Source organism: Mustela putorius, unplaced genomic scaffold, assembly GCF_011764305.1.
Source record: "Mustela putorius furo isolate JIRA1106 unplaced genomic scaffold, ASM1176430v1.1 tig00004035_pilon_pilon_pilon, whole genome shotgun sequence".
Lineage (NCBI taxonomy): Eukaryota > Metazoa > Chordata > Mammalia > Carnivora > Mustelidae > Mustela > Mustela putorius.
The window spans coordinates 2,682,771-2,709,610 of record NW_025422171.1 but is presented as its reverse complement, the minus strand read 5'-3'; the positions used below and the strand labels follow the sequence as shown (position 1 = coordinate 2,709,610).

Below are 26,840 nucleotides of genomic sequence, written 5' to 3'. Positions count from 1 at the left end.
GCTCCCAGGTCTTGGGATTCCTCTTTTGTCCCTCCATTTTCAGACCTTCGAAGTAAACCTTCCCAACTTATCCTAAGTGCTAACCCTTGTTTCCTCTATACTGGTTCGTCGTCAAAATGCCCTATTCTCCCCATTTTTCAAACATAAAGAGCCCTCACCATGGCACCCACTTTCCTCTTTTTACATCACTGTACCTTGTTTTAGGCAGGTCCATCTCTTTGAGCAGACACAGCGTCTTCAACTTGCCTCAGCTCATGCTATTCCAAAATGCCACCTCATCCTTATTCTAACTGCAGGCCACAAACTCGCCCTCTAATTCATCCCAAGGCTCTCTTAGTCAGCCCCATTTGGGCTTAAACATACCATCCTCCATTACTCAGCATAAACCCCAAATACTACATTAAACCCTGTTCCCGTGCCTTTATGAATTTTCACACTCTGGTTGATTGCACACATATATTTAACAATACAGTTTTACAAAGAATGCTAAGAGCACTTTTCTTTGTATTCTATGGAAGGACCAGAAACATATAGACTTTCTATTAATATCCATACCAAAGCCAGCCAAATCTAATTCCTAAATAGATGCATTACAATTTGTTTAGACTTTAAAGGCTTAATGGCAATGACAAGGGGAGGAAAAAGAATTTATTTTACATAACTGAATGAAAAATAATTCAAGAAATAGTAAATAAAATTTAATATGGTCTCATGCGCCCCGAAGGTGGTGGTGCCCGATTTGGAGGTGTGATTGCTATGTCCAGATAGTCTCCTATTTGGAACTTCTGCGACTGCAGGGTCATCGAGTCATCAGTCCCCTTCCTCCCAGACATGGTGCTGCCAATCTCCTTTACTCTGCGGAAAAGGAGACCCAACTGTTAATGGATCACAAGTCAATGAAACTAAATATGCACTGCAAAGTAAACGTGGGACTGGATTTGCTCCATATCTTATGGCACAATTAAAAATTAATTACTGCATTAAACTAAGCCAGAGCAATAGAATTTATATCCCCCCCCCAAACCAGAGACTTATTTAAAGGTGAGGGCTTATCCCTATCTATTAACCAAAGAGATTATAGGAATTAAAAATTAAAAGTTACCTACCGATAGCCAGGCCTTTTAGGATCTGTAAAAACAATTGCAAAATTGAAGTGTGTGCCCTTCTTTCTAGCTTCTGGGTAGACTTCTTTTACTAAACTAGTCAGTTCTTTCAAAGTTGCATCCATCCTGAGTTTTTAAAAGAAAACATATTTGATTAATCAATAATATAACAATAACATAACAAGAATATTGATATCAATGAGTTAATTAATTATGTGTGAATTGTGACCTGTTAGAATTACAGCTGTCAAGGTCTTATAGTTTAACTTTATTTTCTTTCTTTATTTTTTTAAAAGATTTCATTTATTTATCTGACAGAGATCACAAGTAGGCAGAAAAGCAGGCAGAGAGAGAGGAGGAAGCAGGCTCCCTGCTGAGCAGAGAGCCGGAGGCGGGGCCCGATCCCAGAACCCTGGGACCATGACCCGAGCCGAATGCAGAGGCCCTACCCACTGAGCCACCCAGGCGCCCCTTTAACTTTATTTTTTAAGAGTTTATTTTTAAGTAATCCGACACATAACATGAGGCTCACATCACAATAGTGAGGTCGAGTCACATGCTCTACCTGAGCCAGCCCGGTGCCCCATGCTGGATTATAAAGCAGCTAATAATCCTATCTGCCCCCATAAACTCCCCGTACCAGCCCCAATGATCGAAATGTTAATACATTAAAGTCAGACTATTAGTGCTAAAAGGGAATGCAAGCTGGTGCAGCCACTATGGGAAACAGTATGAACATTCCTCAAAAAAGTTGAAAATAGAGCTAGCGTTGATCAACAAGTGCCCTATTAACCGCAAAGATACAAATGTAGTGATCCAAAGAGGCACCTGCACCCCAATGTTTTTTGTTTTTTTTTCCTAAAGATTTATTTGACACAGAGAGATCACAAGTAGGCAGGGAGGCAGCTGGAGACAGGGGGAAGCAGGCTCCCTGCTGAGCACACAGCCCAATGTAGAGCTCTATCCTAAGACCCTGAGATCATGACCTGAGCCGAAGGCGGAGGCTTAACCCACTGAGCCACCCAGGCACCTCGCACCCCATGTTTACAGCAACAAGGACCACAATAGCCAAACTATGGAAAGAGCTCAGATGTCCATCGACAGATGAATGGATAAAGATCATGTGGTATATATACACAGCCCTCAAAAGGGAGAAATCTTGCTATGTGTAATGACATGGATGGAACTAGAAGATATTATGCTAAGCAAAATATGTCAGAGAAAGACAATTATCATATCTCACAGATATGTGGAATTTAAGAAACAAGATCATAGGGGAAGAGAGGAAAAAAATGAAACAAGATAAAACCAGAGAGAGAGACAAACCATAAGAGACTCTTAATCTCAGGAAAGGTTGCTTGAGTGTAGGGGGCTGGGACGGGGCTGCTGAGTGATGGGTCACTGGGGAGGGGAATGTACTGTGGTGAGTCCTGTGTGTTGTGTAACACTGATGGAATCACAGACCTGTACCCCTGAAACAAATACTACATTATATATTAATAATAAAAAAAGAAAAAGAAAAAAATAAATATACCTATCAAAAAGGGGGGGGCACTTTAGGGATTACATTTGCTATCTTTCGTTGCTATATAACATCTTACTGGCATAGTGATTTACTTTTTTAAGAGTAACTACTCCAAAGTAATCCAATTAAATTATATTTCCTTATCTCTAAAGCATGTACTTTTCCACCTTTCATGTCTGAAGTTGGAATGCATCTTAGAATCAATGACAAGAAAGCATTTTCATTAAGATGTAGTATTTTTTCTTTCTAAGATGGAATCTAAGAGTTTTACATTAGATAGAGCCATAAAATCAATGAAACATGAAATTTTCTTTAGGACTAAGCATAGTTTCCTTTCACAGTACATATTCTTGCCCTGCAAATATTTATTTGAACTCAGAACTTAAAACAGTCCTTTGAGCTAATATAGCACAACCTGAAAAAAATCTTTCTAAACATGAGCATCTTGGAAAAAGTTAACAAACTATAATAGTGTATATTTTTATAGTTTTCTTTCATGACAACTGAAAGAATGAAATGGATGATGTGAAACTGAAACAACTTTGCCTACAGGGGGCCATAAAATGAAAACAAGGGACACTAGATACTCTCCAAGAGTGTTCTCCCCAAAACATCCCCCGACTCTCCCCTAGTACCATCAAAACTACCATCACTGGGGCGTCTGAATGGCTCAGTTGGTTGAGCATCTGACTCTTGACCTCAGCTAGGGTCTTGAGTTTGAGCCCCATGTGGCGTTCCACAATGGGTGTGGAGCCTACTTAAAGAAAAATAACAAAAAAAAAAAAATCTCTTATTATCACTCACGTCATTGCTCAGACCATAAACCTAAAAGTTTTCCCCATCTCCATCCCGTTATTTCTTACCTCCTAAATACAGAGCATATAATTTTCTCCATTTTTCATCATCACGGATTTCTACACCTCATTATTTAACTGCCTTTGATTCATCTTCATCTCAGTTTTTTAAAGATTCTGTGTAAAGCTGTTGTCACATGAGTGACACCTGTTACCACCACCCAGGGAGGAGACCAACCACCTGGAGGATAGCAAAGAGCCCAAAAATGCCTTCCACTAGGAGCAGCAATCAACCTACTGCCTTAGCTTGCAGGTGCTGGGGTTGCCAAGACAGACACAACTCAGAGACAACAGAGGGAACAATGCTTTACTTGCACTGAGAAAAGACAGCAGAAGATATGCTTCATGAAGTGTGGATCCCCCCCATGACCTACAGGTCTCCCCCTGTAGCTGTTGCCCAGACAGTCTGCATGTACCCTTCTTGAGCTGCAGGTAAAGACCCCTGAGAACAGATACTGCAGGTCAGGTCCCATGCAATGGCACACAGGCAGAACAAAGATCACATCAAACCCAGAATAGGGAAAGATACTCCCAAAGACATTTACCCAGCACAGTTGTGAGAGCTCTTTAACTATTTGCAAAAAACAGAACAAACAAACAAACAAACAAAAAAAACCAGGGGTGCCTGGGTGGCTCAGTGGACTGAGCCTCTGCCTTTGGCTCAGGTCATGATCTCAGGGTCCTGGGATTTAGTCCAGCACTGGGCTCTCTGCTCAGCAGGGAGCCTGCTCCCCCCCCCCCACCTCTCTACCTACTTGTGATCTCTATCAAATAAATAAATAAAATCTTTGAAAACAAAAACAAGAACAAAAAAACCAAATGAAAAGACCCTTCTGGGCCCCAGGTCACTCTTACGTGGCCATGCAAGGAAGGGGTAAGAAGCTGTGCATGACTGCCTTTCTCCACTTGACGGATCTTCATGTTTCTTAAAGAGGCAAGAAAACCATATGCAAAAAGGTAGTAAATTATATCCCAAATTTCACCAATCAGAAATAACCAATGAGGGGCACCTGGGTGGCTCAGTGGGTTAACACCTCTGCCTTCGGCTCAGGTCATGATCCCAGGGTCCTGGGATCGGGCCCTGCATCAGGCTCTCTGCTCAGCAGGGAGCCTGCTTCCTCCTCTCTCTCTGCCTACTTGTGATCTCTGTCTGTCAAATAAATAAATAAAATCTTTTAAAAAAATAAATAAATAAAATAACCAGTGATATTTAACATCACTTGTAGGCATCTTTTTTTACATATACACAATACTACAGAAAAAAAATCTTAAGATTATCAAGCATATTATACATACTAAGATTATAATTGTAATTATTTATTATTAATAATGAATAATGCAATTATCAATAAGGTAATTATTTTATATAATTATAAGTGTAATTCATGCTTCAAATATTACATGTATTTTTAATAAAACTCACATTTACTTGAGTTTAACAGAATAAAAAACAAGTAAAATTGAAGGAATTATAAAATTTCAATAAAGATTCAGTTCCCCTATCACCACCTAATTTTGTAAATTCTTATTTATTCTGTCAGAGTTCTACTCTGTTCTGCAACAATTCCTGGCTACTTTAACTCTGTCCCCATTAAGTCTGAGGCAAGACTGATTTTTTTAAACCCAATCTTCTGATGCTAATTACTCTGCATCAGCTATTCCATGGTACACCTTACATGATATGTGCAAGAAAGGGTCCTTTTTACCTTTCTAAAAACACTTCCCATATTGTCATCTTGTTCCTAGTGAACATGCAGAATTTGGTTTACATCTGTTATCAGTTCTGACAGTGAATCTCCTACAAGCTTCCAACCTGAGGACCACCTCCCTAGATCAGTAGTTGGGAGTGCCAAGTATTGCTTTCTGACCATTGGTCCAAAACTTGAGTACACAGTGAGGAATGCAAGAGCTCTATTTGGGCTGAAGTCTTTGTGTTGCCAATCTGAGACTCAGTTTTGTGTCAGTTTGGCAAAGCTACAACCTCAGTTATTCAATCACAATAACAAAGTGTTACTAGATGGTATTTTGTGTATATGGTCAAAGTCTATAACCAGTTGGCTTTAAATTTAAATCACCCCAGTTAATCTGAGTAAGCCTCACTCAATCAATCAGAGTAGGCCTGATTTTATTAGTTGAAAAGGGCTTACGAGGAAAGCAGAGGCTTCTGTGCAGAAGAAATTCAAGCTGCTATGGGGAGCCTTAGCTCTTAAGAGTTCCTGCCTGGGGAAGAAAAAAAAAGAGTTCCTGCCTGGAGGTGCCTGGGAGGCTCAGCCTTAAGCACCCGTGTTAAGCCTCTGCCTTCGGTTCAGGTCATGATCCCAGGGTCCGGGGATCAAGCCCGGCATCAGGCTCCCTGCTCGGCAGTAAGCCTATTTCTCCCTCTCACACTCTCCTTGCTTGTGTTCCCTCTCGTCAACTAAATAAAACCTTAAAAAAAAAAAGAAAGAAAGAAAGAAAAAAGTTCCTGCCTGGCCCTTCCTTAGAGCTCACCTCACAGATTGGGGACTTAAGAGTTATCGAGGTAGCCCTCGGAATCATGTAAGCCAATTCTCTGCAATAAATCACTTCATAGAGATCTCCTACTGGTTCCATTTTTCAAGCTGAACCCTGATAGAGATACCTAGGTAATTCTCTTTCTATATAACATGTTTAATGATCACCCAAGCACAGGAGATTGACCACTCCTGTGGTGTCTGGCTTGTTCCCCCAACTCCCAACTCCACACAGTGCTTTGAACTTTGGCAAACTCAACTTGCTTCTGTTAGGCTCCTCTGGACTTCACTCCTTTTTCTCTGATTATCTTAGGACTGCCTATTTAGTCTCTCAGTCTACTTCTACAAACAGAGAACTCCCAAGATTTGTTGACTAATCTTCCTTCAATACTCCTTCTGGAAAAGGGGGCAGGGCTCTGCTGTCACACCAACCACTCAATCTTTTAGGATCTTTGTCTCTGGCCATCACTTTGAGGTATAACATAAGGTTGCCTTTCCTTATTTGGTTGCAGTTTAGGGATAGAGCAATTTAGGGCAGAGTTTCTTCTGCATTTTTTTTTCCTGGATTAGGAATAGAGGACTTCTAGAACAATCTCACTCTGCCATCTTCACCCTAAAGTTTTACCTAATTATTATTTATTATTTACCTAATTATTATTTATTGCTTTCTCTGTCAGACTGAACTTACTGCAGGGAGGGGCAGTACCTTCTTTCCTTCATACCCTCAGAATCTAACCACAGCACCTAACAAACAGAACTCTTACTGCTGGAAGAAGTATACACTTTAATCTCCAAACAGAGGTTTTCATCAATACATTAGTAACAGTTCTTCCTCCTAAGTTAAATCAACCTTTCTGGAACTTTATCCTGGAATGATGCTGAACTAAAATCATACTACATAAATTTAACAAGTACCTACAAAAGACAAATAGGGTCCCAATCTTTAAAAGAATCAAGTTTTACTATGCTGGGCTCACAGTTTAAAATTACACACCTTTCTGGGGCTGTAAAATGGTGCAGCTCCTGTGAAAAGCAGTTTGGCAGTTCCTCAGAAAGTTAAACATACAATAACAGTATGATCCAGCAATCCCATTTCTAGGTCTATACCCAAAATAACTGAAATCAAGGACTCAAAACAGATACTTGTATACCCAGTTCATAGCAGCGTTATTCACAAAGCCAAAAAATGAAAACTCAGGTACCTATCAACAAAAAAGTGGATAGACAAAATGTGGTACGTTGATACACACTGAATATTCATCCATAAAAAAGAATGAAGTTGTGTTACATGCTACAACATGGATGAACCCTGTAAATATTATACTAAGTGAAATAAGCCAGACACAACAAATACTGTGAGTCCACTACACAAGTGGACACAAATATCTAGAACAGGCAAATTCATATAGATATAAACTAAATTAGAGTCTAACAGGGGCAAGAAAGAAATGGGGAGTTATTGTTTACTGGGCACAAAACTTCTGCCAGGGGGTAAAAGAAAAAGTTTTGGTAATAAGTAACGGTTACACAAATGTGAATGCAATTCTACCACAAGACATATTTTTAAACCTTATTAACCTTTCACTGCTACTAACAGCTATTATGATGTCAAACTCAGGAAATATATGCAGCTCTAAAGATACGCTTGTAATATGTAATGGCCCTAGACAGACTTGGGGGTATAGAAGGTACAGGTAAGAGATAAACTTTAAGGGGCAGGTCTTCAGGAAACACACATCAAAAGCTTTTCCATTAAGCACCAGATCAGAAACCAATTGGTTATTTTTATTTTTTTTAATGCACCCAAGGCCTAGTATTACACAGAAATGCTCTTGATGATAAATATCCCATGAGTCCTCCTTAGCATGTTATTCCAGTACCACTTATTTATGAGCCCCTTAACGGGAGCTATTGCATTTTATTTATCTACATATTGTATTTGTACCAGGCAGCCACAACAGTGATAGCCATCTTGGGGGTATCAATTCTTCACAACCCACAACTTTTGAACATTAAACCTAACAGTATTACCAGATGGCGTGAATCGCCTTTTACCTACCAGCTAAAATCTCTAACTTTCCGGGAGCTGGGCCCAAAGACCCCGAGTGACAGAAAGCAAAGTCGAGAGGCTATTTCTCCACTAGCACAGGGAATTATTTAATGTTACTGCCGGCCCCTCCCAACCCCCAGCGGCCGCGCCCCCCACCACCCCCGCGCCCTCACCAGGTGTAGATCTGCAGCTCGCTGGACGGTACATTTCCGCGGGAAAACTCGTCCATTCGGTGGTGGCGGCCGTTATTGGTGGTGAAAACACGCAGCAGCAGCGGGCACGTCTGAGAGCGAGAGGAGGAAAAGGAAGGGCAGAAGTTAAAGAAAACGACTGAGTTCGGAGCTCCCTTTCCTTCCGGAGATGCCAGGGCCTCCGAACTGCCCGGGGAGCAAAACACCGCCGCCCTCCGCACACAGGCCGCGCTCTCCGCCCCGCCGGGCCCACCTCCACCTCTTTCCGGACCCCATACTTTCTCCCGATCGATCGGTTTCTCCGGCTCCTTCTTAATTTCCTCCTGGGTAACGCGCGACTCCACCGCCATCTTCCTCCTACGGCCCGCGAGACGTTCCGTCTGACCTCCGACCCCTGCAGCGAGCATGAGAACGAACTCTCTCGCGAGGAGAAAGTCGAGGCTTTATAGAAGACCGGGGGAGGAGGGGAGGGGCGTTCGCTGGCGCAGGCGCAGTTCATTGTGCGGCGCCTGAGCCCGGGCCCGGCCGCGCTTGCGGGTTGCGTCCTCAGAAAAAGGCGGGCGTTGGCGTCCGCGGGGCGGAGCTTCTGAGGGATACTCGACTTGGTGGGTCTTTGGTGGTCTGGGACGTGATCACCAGGGATGAGCACAAGCCACACGAGCTTGCGGAGGCATTTTTCCTGCGCAATGAATAAGTTAACCACTCTTAAGAGTGGTACAGGAGGTAAGTGAGTAAGCAAAAGCATATCTTTATTAGCAAAGTATCCTACTTTTTATAAAGGAAAAACAAGCTCTGAAATGCACCCGTGTATGTGGACCCTTGAGTGAAGACAGAAGACGCTTTGCAAAGCTGAGGGGAAGACAAAATGCCCTGCAGTAAGTGCTCACGAAATAATTAGTGATCTGAACGGGGGGAAAGTGAATTGGACTCTTCCCGCACCACAGTGGAGCAAAGACCGAAATGTGAACAGCAAAACTAGAACTTTGTGGATATAACATCATAAACTATCTTCATGATCAATGGATTGGAGCACCAAGAAAAAAAAATCAATCAATAAAAAGCAAATCCCAAGTTTAAAAAAGTAAATAAATAAAGGAACACATGCTATAAAAAGCACTAACCAGGAAAGATTGATAAATTTGACTAGATTTAAATTGAAAATACACACACACACACACACACACACAACCTGACCTTCAAAATACACCTTAAAGAAAGAAAGACAAAAACCACAGAGTGGGAAAAAATATCTATGATGCATGTGATTGACAAAAGCTAGTATCCAGGATATATAAGGAAAAGGACAGAAATCCCAATAGAAAATGGGTAAAATAGGGGCGCCTGGGTGGCTCAGTGGGTTAAGCCGCTGCCTTCGGCTCAGGTCATGATCTCAAGGTCCTGGGATCGAGTCCCACATCGGGCTCTCTGCTCAGCAGGAAGCCTGCTTCCTCCTCTCTCTCTCTCTCTCTCTCTGCCTGCCTGTGATCTCTGTCTGTCAAATAAATAAATAAAATCTTTAAAAAAAAAAGAAAAGAAAATGGGTAAAATAATTGAATAAATACTTCTAAAATGAAAAAATCCAAATGACCAATAAACATATAAGGTACTCAAACTCATTACCAACCAGGGAATGCATTAAAGCCATAGTGATTGGCTTTAATTGATTGGTTTGTAACAAACTATACTCACTAGCTTGGCAAAAATTAGAAACTGATATTTGTTGGTAGACTAAAGGGAATTCTCTAATACTTGTGGTGAATGCAGAAACTGGTATACCCACTTTGGAAAGTAGTTTAGGATTATTTAATAAAGTTGAAGATATATATATACATTAGATCCAATAATCTCACTGCTTGGTATATACCCTAGAGATAGGAGATCTTGATCAAGGGTATCCAGAGACATTATAAGAATGTTCTTAGCCATTTTGTAAGAACAAAAAGCTCAAAACAACCCCAGTTCCATCATGAAGACAATAATTCCAAGAATCGTGCTGTACTATACAAAAACAAAAGTACCAAACAGCAATGGAATACTATACAGCAACAAAAATGAACAAACTACAGCTACATGAAACTGCAACTATATGAAACAGCATGAATTGACTCTGGGAATCAATTTTTATAACGTTCAAAAGCAGGCAATACTAAACTATACTGTTCCGGAGACATTCCCAGGTGATAAGTCTATAAAAAGAAAAGTAATGAAGTAATTGCCACAAAAGTCAGAATGACAATTACCTCTGAGAAAAGATGGTGATGAGGATAGGGGAGCGCAAAGGAGGTGTTGCTCGAGTGTTGGCAACATTCTTTTACCTCTGTGGTGGTTGCACAGTTTTTAAATCATTCATTAAGCAGTGTGTTTATGTTTTACACTCTCTGTATGAAAGCTGTATCTTGCTATTTAAAAAAAGCCCCCCGCAAGAATGACTATCAGTTTATAAAAAACATACACTCCAATAGAAAAGTGAGCACAAGTTGTGATAGGTATTTCATAGAAGAAAAAACACAAATTACATATAAACATGAAAAATGCCCAATCTCATAAATAATCATAGAAATGCACATTTAATCCACAACAAGGTAACATTTCACTCAGATTGGTCAAAATGTAAAAACCTAACAAGTATGGGCAAGGATATGGAGAAAATGGAATTGCCGTAGACCACTCTCATCCACTGTAGAAACACTGGTGTTATCTAGAGAGACTGGATGTGTGCATACCTGAGGACCCACTATTCCACTCCTACTTGAACACCCAGAGAAACTGTTACACATGGGCCCCAGGCAACAGGTTCAAACACTTATTCTTAATAACTAGAAAAAGCTGAATGTCTACCAAGAATATATTCATAAAATGAAATTCCATAAAGATTTGAAAATATGAATCAATATGCTTTTTTAAAAGGTAGACTTAAAAAAAGCAAGTCACAGTACAATAGGATTCAATTTATGGAAAGTTTAAAAATAGGAATTTTCTCTCTCTCTTCCCCCAAATACTGTTTAGGGAAACAAACACTAAGTGGTAAAGCTTAGAGAAACAAGGCAATGATTAACACTATATTCAGGATAGTGTTACCTCTGACAGTAAGCTAGGGCAATATAATTTATGAAGGGCATCCAGGGAGCTTATTAGGGACTAATAAGTACTCTTTCTCACTAGAGGAGGTATGGTTTTTAACTGGCTACATTGTAGCTATACATTATAAATACTGGTGTGTATGATTTAGAGCTCTGTTAAAAAAGATTTTTTTTAACTGCTTAGAAATGGGTCCTTGTATGTAGACATTATTCAGCTTTTTAAAAGGCATTTAAATTTCTTCTCCAGTTCTATGATTCTATTTTTTAAATTAAATTTTATTTTTTTATTTAAGTTTTTCTTCTAATTCCAGTTGACATACAATGAAATATTAGTTTTAGGTGTACAATATAGTGATTTCATACATCACCCTGTGCTCATCCCAAGTGCATGCCTTACTCCTTATCATCTATTTCTCCCATCCCCCCACACCCTCTATGATTCTAATACCAAATCTTTTTCAAAACTTTCATAGCACAAAAATACAGACACATGAGGGCACTCTAACCAATCAGTTAAAGGGACAACATTGAAACTGGGAAAATGAAGAACTTCACAGTGTGTTATTGCTATTATTGGGGAGGTTTCGTTTCTTACACATAAGCTGTCCTTTGGAGCTTTACAAATGACAAGCTTTAATCAAAACAGAGTTTTCCAATACCCTGAGGCAGTGGAACTGCATAGTTAAGGTAGATCTTCAGCATCCCTCAGTCCATGTACCTGGGCTTCTAGGTCCAGCCCTGAACACAAATTATAATATTTAAGTATATGCATCCTTTAGAATTTACACACATGAATATTACACTTGTAGGTATATTCCCCAGAGAACTGAAAGCAGGGACTCCAACAGGTATTTGTTTTTTGTTTTTTGTTTTTTGTTTTCATTTATTTATTTTCAGCATAACAGTATCATTATTTTTTCACCACACCCAGTGCTCCGTGCAATCCGTGCCCTCTATAATACCCACCACCTGGTATCCCGACCTCCCACCCCCCCCGCCACTTCAAACCCCTCAGATTGTTTTTCAGAGTCCATAGTCTCTCATGATTCACCTCCCCTTCCAATTTCTCCTAACTCCATTCTCCTCTCTAACACCCCCTGTCCTCCATGCTATTTGTTATGCTCCACAAATCAGTGAAACCATATGATAATTGACTCTCTCTGCTTAACTTATTTCACTCAGCATAATCTCTTCCAGTCCCATCCATGTTGCTACAAAAGTTGGGTATTCATCCTTTCTGATGGAGGCATAATACTCCATAGTGTATGGACCACATCTTCCTTATCCATTCATCCGTCCAACAGGTATTTGAACACCAATGTTCATATCAGCATTAGTCATAGTAGTCAAAAAGCGAAAACTACCAACTGTCTCTCAACTAGTGAATTGATATACCTATAATGAAATTTTATTCAGACTTAAAAAATAATGAAGTACCTATACACGCCAACAAGGACAAACCTTGAAAACATTCTGCCAAATGAAATAAGCCAGACACAACAGAGCAAACATCGTATGATTCCACTCATATGAGGCACTTATAATAGGCAAATTCAGAGAGACAGAAAGTAGAAAAGAGGTTACCTGGGGGGGGGGGTTGCTGGGTAGTTCAGTGGGTTAAACCTCTGCCTGCAGCTCAGGCTATGGTCTCAGGGTCTTGGGATCAAGCCCTGCATCCCTGCATCAGGCTCTCTGCTTGGCAGGGAGCCTAATTCTCCCTCTTTCTCTGCCTGTCTCTCTGCCTACTTGCAATCTCTCTGTCTCTGTCAAATAATAAATAAATTCCTAAAAAAAAAAAAATAAAAGAGGTTACCTGGGCCTGGGGACAGAGAAAGGAATGCGGAATTATTGTTTCATGATACGGAGTTCCTATCTGTGCCAATGAAAAAATTCTGGAGATGAACAATGGTAATGATTGCACAAATTGTGAATATACTTAATGTCCCTGAATTTTAAACCTAAGAATGGTTGAAATGATAAATTTCATGTTATATATATTTTACCACAATAAATATTTTTATTTATTTTTATTTTTTATTTTTCAAAGATTTTATTTATTTATTTGACAGAGAGAGAGAGATCACAAGCAGGCAGAGAGGCAGGCAGGAAGAGAGGGGCAGGGATGCAGACTCCCCGCTGAGCAGAGAGCCTGATGCGGGGCTCTATCCCAGAACCCTAAGATCATGACCTGAGCTGAAGACAGAGGCTTAACCCACTGAGCCAAGCAGGTGCCCCTATTTTTTATTTTTTAAGGATATTTTAAATTTATTTATTGGAGAGAGAGTACAAGAGAGACCACAAGTGGGGGGCAGGGAGGGGAAGAAGCAGGCTCCCCGCTGAGCAGGGAACCTGATGTGGGGCTGGATCCCAGGATCCTGGGATCATGACCTGTGCTGAAGACAGAGGCTTAACCGACTGAGCCACCCAAGTGCCCCCACAATAAACATTTTTAAAATGAATGAACATTTGAAGTATGTGAACTCTGAAAATATCTCATCAAACTCTCTCTACCTGCTATTTTCTCTCTCTTTAAGATGTTCTGGCATTCTGAATCATTTGAATCCTATGGCATTTTGAATTGGGGAAAGTAGATTGCCCTAATTAAAAAATCAGAAATATGTAATGTGAAGTTTTACAAAATATGCCTCAGTCAGTCACTGCAAGTGCATGTTTTTTGTTTTTTTCTTCTGAGGTTCAGAAAGACAGCTTTCTCATGGCAAGAAAACATATTCATAAACATGTACAAACTGTGTTTCTGGAAAAGGTTTAATAGAATGTATTATTTGTAGAATTTTGTGATTCCTTTTACAAAAGTTGTGGGTTGTAAATTTGGATATTTTGGGAGGTTTTTAAACCTTTTCAAATTCTTTCAGATGTATCTGTGGGAGACTAGGTGTACAGCATTTATAAGCACAATATTATGGGTTCTTTTTTCAAAAAATAGTGTATGTAAATACTCTCATTTAAGCATCTGCTTATTACCAAGAGTAGAAAAATGTGTATTTCCATAATCATTCCTAGAAAAGTTAAGCCTAGAGACAATATAATTACTACTTAGAAGATACATTGCTTTATATTACCGTAAGAACTGTATTTTTACAAGTGAGCATACATGCCTGTTCGGCATTAGCACTGAAAGCAATGCTGCTGTGAGCCAATCCTGATGCTCCCAACTGGTCTCTTTGTGTTACCCCTTCCTCACACTATAGCCAGAGAAGCAGTGTTTTTAAAGGCTGCTCCCACTAAAATGTTCTCTAAGGTATGGTTCTGGGAATCAACTTTTTTTTTTTAAATTAAAGGTTTTTTAAGTAATCTCTACACCCAGGGTGGGTTTTGAACCCTGAGATCAAGAGTCACATGCTCCACTGACTGAGCCAGCCCGGTGCCCCAGGAATCCACTTTTTAACCAGCTTCTCGGGTTGTTCTGAGAACAACTCATTTACAGTACATTTTAAGCCATTGGAACAGAATGAGGACACACTGGTTTTTCAGAGAATGGAAATATCTCTCACTTTCGACCCCTATTTTATGCATTTAAATAATTAGATTGATAATGGTTTTTTTTTTTAAAGATTTATTTATTTATTTATTTGACAGAGAGAAATCACAAGTAGATGGAGAGGCAGGCATCGAGAGAGAGAGAGAGAGGGAAGCAGGCTCCCTGCTGAGCAGAGAGCCCGATGCGGCTCGATCCCAGGACCCTGAGATCATGACCTGAGCCGAAGGCAGCGGCTTAACCCACTGAACCACCCAGGCGCCCCTTGATAATGGTTTTTAAAGACATCCTCTTCTTCAAGAGTCTGCAGTGCCACCAACATATTCCCCAGAAGCAAGCTATAGAGGGCAACCAAAAAGTTTAATTAATGGTTGAAAAATCTTGGGCTTTGAATTTAGATGGATTTTAAATTTAAACTTTACCTTAGCACTTGCTAGCTGGTTAATCTTGAATCACTTAATTGTTCTGAACTACAGAGTCCCAATCCATAAATTAGGATAATAAAATATCAAACATTCCCTTATAAGGAATAAATATAACTAAAACTGTTGGCACAGTGTCTGCTCAATGAATGTGAGCCACTTAAAATCATCATCTCGTAGACTGCATCTCCTTTTGCAAGGAGGCAAGGGGGCAGATTAAGAGGCTAATTCCCTGTCAATTTCCCTCAATTTTGAAGGGTAGCAGATTCTATGAAAATTTCAATGGAAAAAACAGCATTGCTGTCATGATTCTTTAATTATAAATCTTCGCCAACTCATTATCATGTACATTCAAATAGTTATGTACTAATCACTGCAAAAAACTGAGAGTGTGTTTATTCACCTGAAAATAAAAGAGCAGCTAAGAAAGTTATTTGGCTTAGGTATTTAACTATCAAATCTGGAATGATTGGTATTTTGGGAGACTCAGGGTGGCTCTTCTGGCCCTGATTCCAAGGTGGTACATGAAGAAGGATCTTTGATAACTTACTAGTTCTTTGAAATTAGGAAATGCATTTAATAGATGTCCTTGTGGTACTGAGACCATCATAGCATAAATAAAATTTAACATCCTCCTTTCTGTATGTCTAAGACTAAAATATGTATGATTAAATACATTGTAAAGTGCTTAGGTAACATCTCATTATCATATTATCACCTTTTAGATTCATAAGGTAATAATATCAGTTTAGATCTGTTGCTCACTGTGTCAGTTACCTTTTTAGTGCTGTGTAACAACCACCTGAAAACTAAGAAGCTTAAGACAACATGCCTTTTATTAGGGCTGAACTCAACTGGGCAGTGTCTTGGGTCTCACCTGGCTTCCCTCAAGCAACTGGAGTTATCTGATCACTCAACTTGGAGGTAAGGGGTTAGGATGCTCTAAGATGACTTTGCCTCCTCTGTAGGTGATGATGCTGGCTGTGGGCTGGGTCATGTGTCTTTACCAGGCTAATCCAGGCTAATTATAGCCTCAAGATTCCAAAAGAGTGAGAGCAGAAGCTTCCAGCCATCTCGAAGAGTTGGCTTATGAGCTACACTACTTCACTTTGGCCACATTCTCTTGGTCAAAGCAAGTCACAAGGCTATGCCAAGAATGAAGAAAGTAGAGAAATAGACTTCACTTCTTGGTCAGAGTTGTGGCCAAGACACCCTACAAAGGGGCATGCACATTAGTAAGGAATTTGTGGCTGTTTGTTTTTGTTTTTTACAATCTACATTGCTAGGCACTTTGCTATATATTTTGCATGCATTTTTTAATTTCACAACATTCTTTGGAATGAATGAAACCCACCTTACAAATGAGAAAACTCGGGGCGCCTGGGTGGCTCAGTGGGTTAAGCCGCTGCCTTCGGCTCAGGTCATGATCTCAGGGTCCTGGGATCGAGTCCCACATCGGGCTCTCTGCTCGGCAGGGAGCCTGCTTCCTCCTCTCTCTCTCTCTGCCTGCCTCTCTGCCTACTTGTGATCTCTCTTTGTCAAATAAATAAATAAAATCTTTAAAAAAAAAAAAAAAAAACAAATGAGAAAACTGAACAGATATGTAATTTAACATTTATAATGAAGGAATTAGTGAGTAAAGTCATGCTAATAATGGAATGTTATGTTTAAAAGAATGACAGAATATTATAAAATAATTCCATTATATTTTTAAAAAACATGTACACACATGCAAGCATCCTGGAGGGCAATACTAACAAATATTAATAACATTCTCTGAGTTAGAAGATAATGAATAACTGTGATTCCTATTTCTTGTATTTTCTACATTTTTCATAGTAAGTATATATTTACTTTCAGAAATTAAAAGTAATGTTTTAAAAAGTAAATCTCTGGGGCGCCTGGGTGGCTCAGTTAGTTGGGCATCTGATTCTTGATTTTGGTCATGATTGCAGGGTTGTAAGATCGAGCCCCACTTTGGGCTCCATACTCAGTGGGGAGTGTGCTTGAGATTCTCTCTCTTTCCTTCTGCCCCTCTCACACCTCTTTCTCTCTCTCAAATAAATAAATCATTAAAAAAACTAAAAAATGAAAAAGGTAAATCTAGCAAACCTCACACAAGAAGATATAGATTATCTGAATAGCCCTATATCTATCAAAGGAGTGGAGCCAGTAATAAATAACTTCTCAGAACACAAGCAACAGACCCACATGAGTTTACTGGTGAATTCTACCAAAGATTTAAGGAAGAAATCATAACAAATCTCTACAACCTCTTCAAGAAAGTAGAAGCAGAGAGAATACTTCTTAACTCACTCTCTGAGCCCAGCATTTCTCTAATATCCAAACCAGCCAAAGAAATTTCAAGAATTGTAAACTACAAACTGATATTTTTCATGCATTGGATGTAAAAATTCTCAACAAATATTAGCAAATCAAATCCAACAATGTATAAAAAGAGTCATAAACTATGATCAAGTGGGGTTTGTCCCAGGCAAACAAGGCTGGTTCAACATTTAAAAATTAACATTTAAAATTTTAATTAATGTAATCCATCACATCATCAGGCTAAAGAAGAAAGATCATATGATCATATCAATAGATGCAGTAAAAGCATTTATCAAGATCCAATACCCATTTATGGTAATGACCCTTAAAAAGCTAGATTAGAGGGGAACTTCTGAATCTGATAAAGAACATCTACAAAAAACTTACAGCTACTACTATACTGGTGAGAAATATTATAAATATTATATTATAAATATTATAATGGTGAGAAAATCAAAGCTTTACTAAGATCAGGAAAAAACCACGATTGTTCCCTCTCACCACTCTTACTCAGCTTCATACTGGAAGTCCTAACTAATGCAACAAGACAAGAAAAGGAAGTTATAGACATACAGATTGGGATGGAAGAAATAGAACTGTTCTAGTTCATAGATGACATAATTGGTTATGTAGATAAATCCAAAATACTGACAACACCAAATGCTGACAAGGGTGTGGAGCAATTAGAATGGTCATTCGCTGCTGGTGGGAATGCAAAACAATACAGTTACTTTGAAACACAGTTTGGAAGTCTCTCACAAAATGAAACATATTCTTTACAGAGGATCCAGTAATAATGCTCATAGGACTTAAAAACTTATGTCCACACAAAAACCTACTCATGGATATTTATAGCAGTTCTATTCATAATTGCCAAAACTTGGGGAAAAACACGATGTCCTTCAGTAGATGGATGCGTAAATTCAGGCAATGAACTATTACTCATTGCTAGCTATCAAACCATGAAAAGCCATGGAGAAAACTTAAATACATATTGCAAAGTGCAAGAAGCCAATTTGGAAAAGCTACATATCATATGATTTCACCTATATGAAATTCTAGAAAAGGCAAAACTAAGGAGGCAAGAAAAGGTCAATGGTTGTCAGGGATTGGGAGAAGGAAGTGATGAAAAGGCACATCACAAAGGATATTTAGGATAGTGAGACTATTCTGTATGATGCTATAGGGTGGATATATTCTATTATAAATTTGTCTGAACCCATAGAATGTACAACACCCAAGAGTGAACCCCCATGAAACCCATAGACTTTGGGTGATTAGGTCATGTCAATGTAGGTTCCTCAGTCATAACAAACATACCACTATGGTGGGGGATGTTGACAGTGGAGGAGGTTATGCATAGCTGGGGATGGGGGAAATAAGGATACTCTGTATTTTCTGCTCAATTGTGAAGTGAACCTAAAATTACTCTAAAAAATGAAGTCTATTAAAAAATGTTTAGTGAGATTTTCAAAGTTGTGACTCTCATCTTTGGATGAAAAGTTAGTCTTTACATTATTCCCTTCAGGTTGTATTTTCATTTATGTGTTCATCATCGTGTATATCTGATAATTTTCTTATCTCACTATTTTCCCCATTTTTCACCATTCTGATGTGGAACATCTCGGATCTTACCCTGATAATTTCACTAATGGTAAACATCCTGCAAACTGGTAAGGGCCCCTTGTAGAAAATTTTATATTTGGTCACTTATTGTTTCTTAAACTAATATAGTTATTATTCAGATCAAGAGTCCTCAACTCCCTGGAAAAAAAACCAAAAGTGATTAATAAAAATTATAACTACATTTTAAAAAGTAAATCTCTATTTTTTACTCTAGTTTTATTTTGTTCTACTTTCACAAAACCCTAAACTGACTAAGTTCTACTTGATGTCTGATCTAGATCCTGGTAATTAATTAGATGTCTAGGCAAAACATCTCAATGTTTTACCTTTATACAGTTTACTAAATGGTTCCTAAATAGTCTCCAATAGCTCAAAGCAGTCATAGCACTAATTGCCTAATTCTCTCATGGAGAACCTCATGCTGGACCTCAAAGTCCACAAAAGGCAGATTCAATATCATACCTTAAAATCACATGATCAGGCAAACTACTGAATGCTTTTTCCTGGTAGGCTGACAAACCAAGAATTACAAAGTTATAAAATTAAGACTTGTGGCCAGAATTTGCAACTGGAATTCACTGATGTGGATTGTCATTCTCTCTATAAAACACACCTGTTTAAGTGTTGCAGCTGTTTTTAGGTATTCCACAGACAACTCCAAGATCAAGAGTTGCATGCTGTACTGACTGAGCCTGCCAGGTTCCCCAAGGGCAGAAAATTTCTAAAGAAATTTTTTATGAAACTTATATAAAATACTGAAACAGAAACGGCTCATTTTATATCTTTCAAAGCAGTTCAATTTTATAAGGGGGAAGAAATCATAAGCATTCAGGTTATTCACCAGTATATGTGCTGAATCAAATTTCTTTGCTAAATATTACACAAAGTATAATTTGTATTGTGAATTTCACTAAATTGTGAACTTTGGGGCACCTGGGTGGCTCAGGTGATTAAGTGGCTGCCTTCGGCTCAGGTTATGATCCCAGGGTTCTGGGACCTTGCAGCATCAGGCTCTCTGCTCAGTGGGGAGCCTCCTTCTCCCTCTCCCTCTGCTGCTCTGCCTGCTTGTGCTCTCTCTCTCTGCCAAATAAATAAATAAAATCTTTAATAATTAATTAATTGTGAACTTTAACTGCTAGTACTTATCATGATTCCACTTTGGGTTTTAAGACAAGAATTGTACAGTAAGAATTTTTTTTTTAAGATTTTATTTATTTATTTGACAGAGATCACAAGTAGGCAGAGAGGCAGGCAGAGAGAAAGGAAGGGAAGCAGGCTCCACACTGAGTCCCGACGTGGGGCTCGATCCCAGGACTCCAGGACCATGACCTGAGCTGAAGGCAGAGGCCTTAACCCACTGAACCACACAGGAGCCCCCAAAATTTTTACTGTTTACATGTTTACTGCATGTTTACTGTGACTTACATACATGTATTTTTTAAATGTTACAAGTATCTCAAAATTTATTTGATCTCCTATATAATCATAATGCCAGTATAAGGACACTCAGTTTAAAGTGAGGTCAATACCATTACAATCTGAAATCATCGGGCAAAAAATATTCCATTGCTTTAATATAAAGCCTTCACTTACTTGTTTTTGCAACTAAGCATTTGACATGAGATCTCTTCCACACGGAAAGTATTAGGATCACAAAGGCAAGAGCTGAGAGTTTTGATGGTCTTCAGAACTTACCTGCTGTTATGAAAAAACAAACAAACAAAAACCAAGAATCCGCCAAGTCATGATTCAGACCAAAGTCCCAAATTACTGCCAAGGTGCAGGTACTAACTCTCCTAGTTAGGACTGCCTGGATGCCTCCCTTTCATGTTTCATCTTCTGTGTGCAATGTATCAGCAAGCCATGCTGGTCCTGCCCTTCGTTTTCAAATCCCTTTACTTCCTTCCATATCTGCTGTCATTATTTTTTTAAAGATTTTTATTTATTTATTTGACAGACAGAGATCACAAGTAGGCAGAGAGGCAGGCAGAGAGAGAGAGAGAGAGGGAAGCAGGCTCCCTGCGGAGCAGAGAACCCGATGCGGGACCCTGAGATCATGACCCGAGCCGAAGGCAGCGGCTTAACCCCCTGAGCCACCCAGGCGCCCCTCTGCTGTCATTATTTTAATCTAATGAATGGGCAGGTCCCAAAACATATGGCTTATACAAATGGCATTGTTTTTATTTACATTAGGATGAGTGCTTAGGTATTTTGCTAAGAAGTTTCCATTTTGAAGGAAAAAGTAGTATCTTTTCACTGGGTCTTTTAAATGTTTGTAAAGTATGTTATGGTGTAAAGAAGATCAGATGTTTTCCATAAGGGTATATAAAAGTAATGAAATCTAAATTAATAGGAGCATAGTAGTTCCCCCTTTTTGTTGCTGATTGTAGCCAAGGCTCATGGTCTCCCTAAAAAATGGATACGCTAGGACACACATTTCCTTCACAGGATTATTGTGAAAATCAAATAAAAGTAATGTGACGCTGGAAACCAATTCACTAATGTAAACAATCATTTACTGAGCACTCACTGCATGATACACTTACCACTCTCCTAGGTACTGAGCATACAGCGGTGAAGGATGACTTCCCTGCCTTCGTGGACAGGGACCATAAGGCAGAGGAGACCGAAAATAAGTGAATACCAACGAAGACGCACGTACACGCACTCACACACACACCTTCACAGAGGAATACATGGGACGGTAGGTTCTTGAGTTCTACTGATAGAGGCAAGAGGAGCAGCGATATGCAGTTCTGGAAAATGGGGTTCCAGGCAGATGAGCTCCGGCATGGGGCTGAGAACGGAAAGCAGCCAGGATGGCTGGAGCAGGGAGGACAGAGCAGAGGAAGGAGTCCCATGAGGCCGAGGAGGGGGGCAGGAGCCGAGTCACCTGTTGGAGGCTACCGCAAGAGTTTCCACTTTATTTTGACTGGAATGGGAAACTGCAGTGGTTGGGAGCCTTATGCAACTAAAAAAAAAAAAAAAAAAAGACTCCAGTCAATTGAAGAAAAGGAATTGACTGAAAAGAATTTGGAAAACTCCCAGGGGATGCCTGAGTGGCTCAGTGGGTTAAAGCCTCTGCCTTCGGCTCAGGTCATGATCCCAGGGTCCTAGGATGGAGTCCCAAATAGGGCTCTCTGCTCAGCGGGGAGGCTGCTTCCCTTCCTCTCTCTCTGCCTGCCTCTCTGCCTACTTGTGATCTCTATCTGTCAAATAAATAAATAAACTCTTTAAAATAAAAAAAGAAAAAAAAAAAAGAAAACTCCCAGGACCACCCCCAATAAGCCCGATGAGTCAGGTTTGGAAAACGGGCAGCTGCTCAGTGAGGCGGGCAGAGTAGGCAGGACCATCTCCCAACACTGGTGTGGGGGACCACAGCTGCAGCTGCCAGAGTGGACCCAGCAGGCCTGCCTCCACACCACCTGCAGCCCCAGACCAGTGTCCACTGGTGTCCTCTAGCTCCTTTGGTAGCCTGGCATGGAGGGAAATAAAGAGAGAGGCTCCAAAAATAGGGCTGCCAAAAAGGTAGTGTCTGCTTAAGTGTACCCCTGGGGCATTTTAAGCATTGACCCCAACTTCACTAGGCCCGCATAACTCCCTAACACCCTGAGTTAATTATCCACTTCATATTCTTCCTTCTGAGCAAGAAAGAAAACAGCTCTGGGTGTTCTTGTTCATGCCCATGTCACAAATATCACACGGTTGGTTATAACATTGTCTTACTCCAAGACTAAATGTTAGGACATACTACAAAATATGAGATGTCCCGGATTGAGGCATAACACTCAAAATAGAAGCATTTGCTTACCTATTGCAATGGTAATGTTCTCTGTTAAAGGATGTCATGGTGGAAGGAGCAAATTTTTCCCCTCACTGAGAATCCTTCTCATGGGGGGTGTGACTCACATTCTTGGCAACGGATTCAAGTTCCTGAGAATATATATATTAGTCAGTTTCTTTCAAAATCCTGAATTCTGAACAAGGAAAAGAGAGAAAAGGCAAATGAGTAGGCTTGTCTTGTATGCAGAAGGCATTTCAAAATGGCTGGTCAAAAGAGAAGACAGGAATGAGTGTGTACACACGGCTTTGCCCAGGGAAAGTCACTGCCTTTCAGGAACAAGGATCAGCCGTAATCCCGGGCTTCCGAAAGGAGGCAAGCAGGGAGTCAGTGACAGGCCAGGTGAAGAAAACTTTCCCTGGCATCCGTCCAGGATGATACCATTGTGGGTCAGGAAATAGCAGGATGTTTCTGGCTGTGCTGTAACAGTAGAGTAGTACCAGGAAAACAATTGAGACGTCTGGATCATTTCAACAATGGTGATGGGTGTGTTACATGGAGGTGGTATTTTTTTAAACCTCCAGATTGGAAGTTTCCAATCCTGGCTACACATTAGAGTCACTTGGAAAACTTAAACACACACACACACACACACACACACACACACACGCACCCAGACGTACACACACTGAAACCAAAATCTCCAGGGAAAGTCCTGGGTCTCAGCACCTCTAAGAGCTCCCAAGGGATTTCTATGTGCAGCCAGGACTGAGAATCACTACTCAGGCTTCATGCTTCTGACTCGGGAAGCAGGAGATTTGGAATTCAAGAGGCTGGAGAATTTCTTTGCAAGGTGACCGGTGTCTCAGGTGCCTCTTCTTCATTATTTCTATAGTTCTAAGTTCAAAGAACTTCTAAGACATAGTCCCAGGTCTAATTTTTGCTTCATCTACTTTGGTAGACCAGATAACTTGCCTCCGTTTTTGTTGTTGTTGTTCTTTACGGACTTAAAGCTTAATTGTCTGTGCTTAAAAGAAAAAATGGCTAAGTCTTGAGCATTTATAATGGTATATTTGTCTTTATACCCATCATCTTTAGAATTTTAATATCCATCTGGTTTGTAGGTCAGCCTAATTTTATTCTCTGCTAAGGTATAAAAGTATGAAACTGTAAATTTATAATATCGACTGAGGATATGGGTTGGGTGAGATTGGGTAGCAACCGGAACCCTACAGTGGACTACTTGTCATTCTTCAGGACAAAGGGAACTTCCTGTTTTGTACTCAGACACATGCCCTGGGGCTTCCAGGGAGGCTGGGCCAGTCTGGGATGACTAGGGCCTGTACTGTCCCCAGTTGCTTCTGACAACACAAGCTGTCCATGGACAGCAGGGCTCTGGACAGAGCCCATGCCCACTCTGGGTAAGCGGAGTGCTCTTGGGACCTGGACAGACACATGGTCAGTGAGTCCTGTGGACTCTTCAAAAGTTATAAACTCTCAAAATCTTGGTTTCCCAGCTAGAAGGAAAACAAAAGACTCTCAGAGGGCACCCACCACCCCCAGCGTTAGCAGTAAATATACCTAAGGCTTCTAGAAAGTTCACTTCCAGGGAGTATGTCTTAGTAGGTTTGTGTGGGGCTCAAGGAGCTCCCTGGTTGACCTGAAGCAGTTGGCCTGTGGGTCAGTCATTGAGAAGCAGTGGTCATGGGCCGGGCAGGAGCTTTCCACAGGAAGAGAGTCTAATTAAGAGAGCTGAGTTCCTGATTATAAAAAAGGTTATTTTTACGGGGTATGCAAGCCGTAGTGAAGCTTTCTCTCCCTCTTTTTATCTTCAATCCTTGTTTATCACTAGCACCTTCCATAGAAGCCTGGAAACCATACATCCCAGAAACCCTAGCCTTCTGCATTCTAGGGTTTATATCCTCCCACAACAGGCACTCATGCACTACTTGAAAGGCAAAGGGACCCAGAAGCAGTGGGCTGATGTGTGGATCCTGACAGCCAAGGCTCTGCATGGCCACAAGGTTCCTTAGGGAGGCCCCCTCCTGCTGCGGCTAGGTCTCCAACCTAACCTTAGGTGGAGTTCCCTAATCAGGAAACAAACAGCCACAGATTCCCAAGTCTCTGCCCCACCGCTGGCAGGACGAATCTGAAAACGAATGTTTGTTTCCCTTGACTTTTGCTCTCTTAGAATTTCCATCATCTTTTTTAGTATGTGATTCCATAAATCAAATCCCTTTTTGCTTAAAATACCTGTGATGGGGGCGCCTGGGTAGCTCAGTTGATTAAACATCAGACTCTTGATTTTGGCTTGGGTCACAATCTCAGGTTGAGATGGAGCCCCACATTGGACTCCATGCTCGGTAGAGAGTCTGCTTGAGATTCTCTCCCTCTGCCTCTCCTCTGCTCCCTCCAGCTCCCTCCCCCGCTGCCCCGCTGCTGGTATGTGCTCACTCTCTCCAAAAGAAATAAATAAATTTTTCAAAAAAATATCTGGAATAGTGTCTGTTTTTTCGATAAAACACTGACTGATGAAGTATTTGGTGCCAGACGTTGCTCCAGGAAATGACCCTCAAAGGTGGGGATCTGGGAGTCATTGTCCAAGCTAAGTGGGTTGGAAGGTGGTGATGGCCTCATTTCAGTGGTCACGGGTACTCTGTACCTGCAGGGGGTAATTCAGCCAATATCCCTGGGTGTCAGGCATGAAGATAATGCTTTGAGTGCCAGTGGCCCCTGAGAGGGGCACAGTGGTGGGAATGGTGCTTTACAAGGGCTGCAGAGTGGCTGCGTGGAATGCTTATTAAAAAAAAAAAAAAAAAAAAACAGGGATGTCTGGGTGGCTCTGTCAGTTAAGCGTCTGCCTTCAGCTCAGGTCATGATGCAGGGTCCTGGAATTGAGTCCCACACTGGGCTCCATGCTTGGCAAGGAACCTGCTTCTCCCTCTCCCTCTGCTGCTCCCCCTGCTTGTGCTCGCTCTCTCACCATCTCTCTGTGTCAAATAAATATAGAAAATTTTTTTAAAAAAAGAAAAAACTTCAGGGGTTCTGAGGTGGCTCAGTCAGTCAGGTGACCCTTGATTTCGGCTCAGGTCATGGTCTCGGCTGTAGGATAGAACACCACGTCAGATTCTGTGCTCAGGGGTGAGTCTGCTTGAGATTTCCTTTCTCCCTCTCCCGCCTTTCTCTCTTTTTTCTGAAATAAACAAATAAAGCTTCAAATCTCATGCTTAGGACTTGTCATTTTCAACTGAAGTCACAGTCAGGAAACCAGAGATTTTCAATAACCGCTCTAACAGAAACTTGTTTTTTATGGCTGCAGGACCAGTAAACTACCCCCAAAAGGCCCAAAGGTCAAACCTGTGGATTTCAGAATTACAACACACATTGAATCCACAGCCGTGGTCTATAAATTTGGGGGACTTGATGGCTGAAGGGAAGTACCCTGTGCATTGTACTGAGGGCATTTGGGTGCATTTGGATGGATGTGAATGCTCTGAACCTATCAGCCCCACTGATTACTTCTTGCCAGGAGAAGCAGCCTTTCCTATATGTCTGAGGAGACTCACTCCACCTTGCTTGATGCCCTGAATAATCTCTTCTTGAGCTAATACATTTTAAGGGAGTGTAGATTCTCCTCGAGATCTAACCCATCTCATTTTTTCCAGACTGTAATCAAAGTCAGCAGCCCCCAGGGATCAGGTTCAAATGTGACCCAGGTTCAAATCTCTAGAAGAGAGACCTAGTCACTGAGGGGACTGCAAGATGGTGGTGGGAACCTGTACCATTTACAACCTCCCAAGTCTTTCCAGAGAATGTCTCCAACACTCCCATGAGGAGGTCTGCTTGGCCAAGCATCACCAATAATCCTGACTGCCTGTAGGCCAATGTATAG

General features: G+C 40.7%; 1 protein-coding gene across 3 annotated transcripts; it reads right to left on the bottom strand.

Moving 5' to 3' along the window:
- Positions 1–442: 442 nt before the first annotated feature.
- Positions 443–23,031, bottom strand: SAP18 (Sin3A associated protein 18). 3 transcript variants are annotated; one of them, XM_045072393.1, is made up of 5 exons: positions 22,979–23,031; positions 8,469–8,919; positions 8,198–8,307; positions 1,107–1,229; positions 443–855 (listed from the first exon to the last, which is right to left on the bottom strand). In XM_045072393.1, the coding sequence occupies exons 1-5, from the start codon at positions 23,014–23,016 to the stop codon at positions 699–701; spliced, it is 879 nt and encodes a 292-aa protein (XP_044928328.1). In that variant the 5' UTR covers positions 23,017–23,031; the 3' UTR covers positions 443–698. The 3 variants fall into 3 exon arrangements, with proteins under 3 accessions (XP_044928328.1, XP_044928329.1, XP_044928330.1); XM_045072394.1 differs by having other exon boundaries at positions 8,487–8,919; XM_045072395.1 differs by lacking the exon at positions 22,979–23,031 and having other exon boundaries at positions 627–855; positions 8,494–8,652.
- Positions 23,032–26,840: the final 3,809 nt, after the last annotated feature.

Bases quoted from the DNA above. Each gene is read 5' to 3' on its own strand.
- SAP18 (XM_045072393.1), bottom strand. From the start codon at position 23,016: ATGACATCCTTTAACAGAGAACATTACCATTGCAATAG. The intron at 8,920-22,978 runs GTAAGCAAATGC...ACCACTCTTAAG, and splicing joins GAACATTACCATTGCAATAG to AGTGGTTAACTTATTCATTG. The intron at 856-1,106 runs GTAGGTAACTTT...CCTTTTCCGCAG, and splicing joins CCTAAAAGGCCTGGCTATCG to AGTAAAGGAGATTGGCAGCA.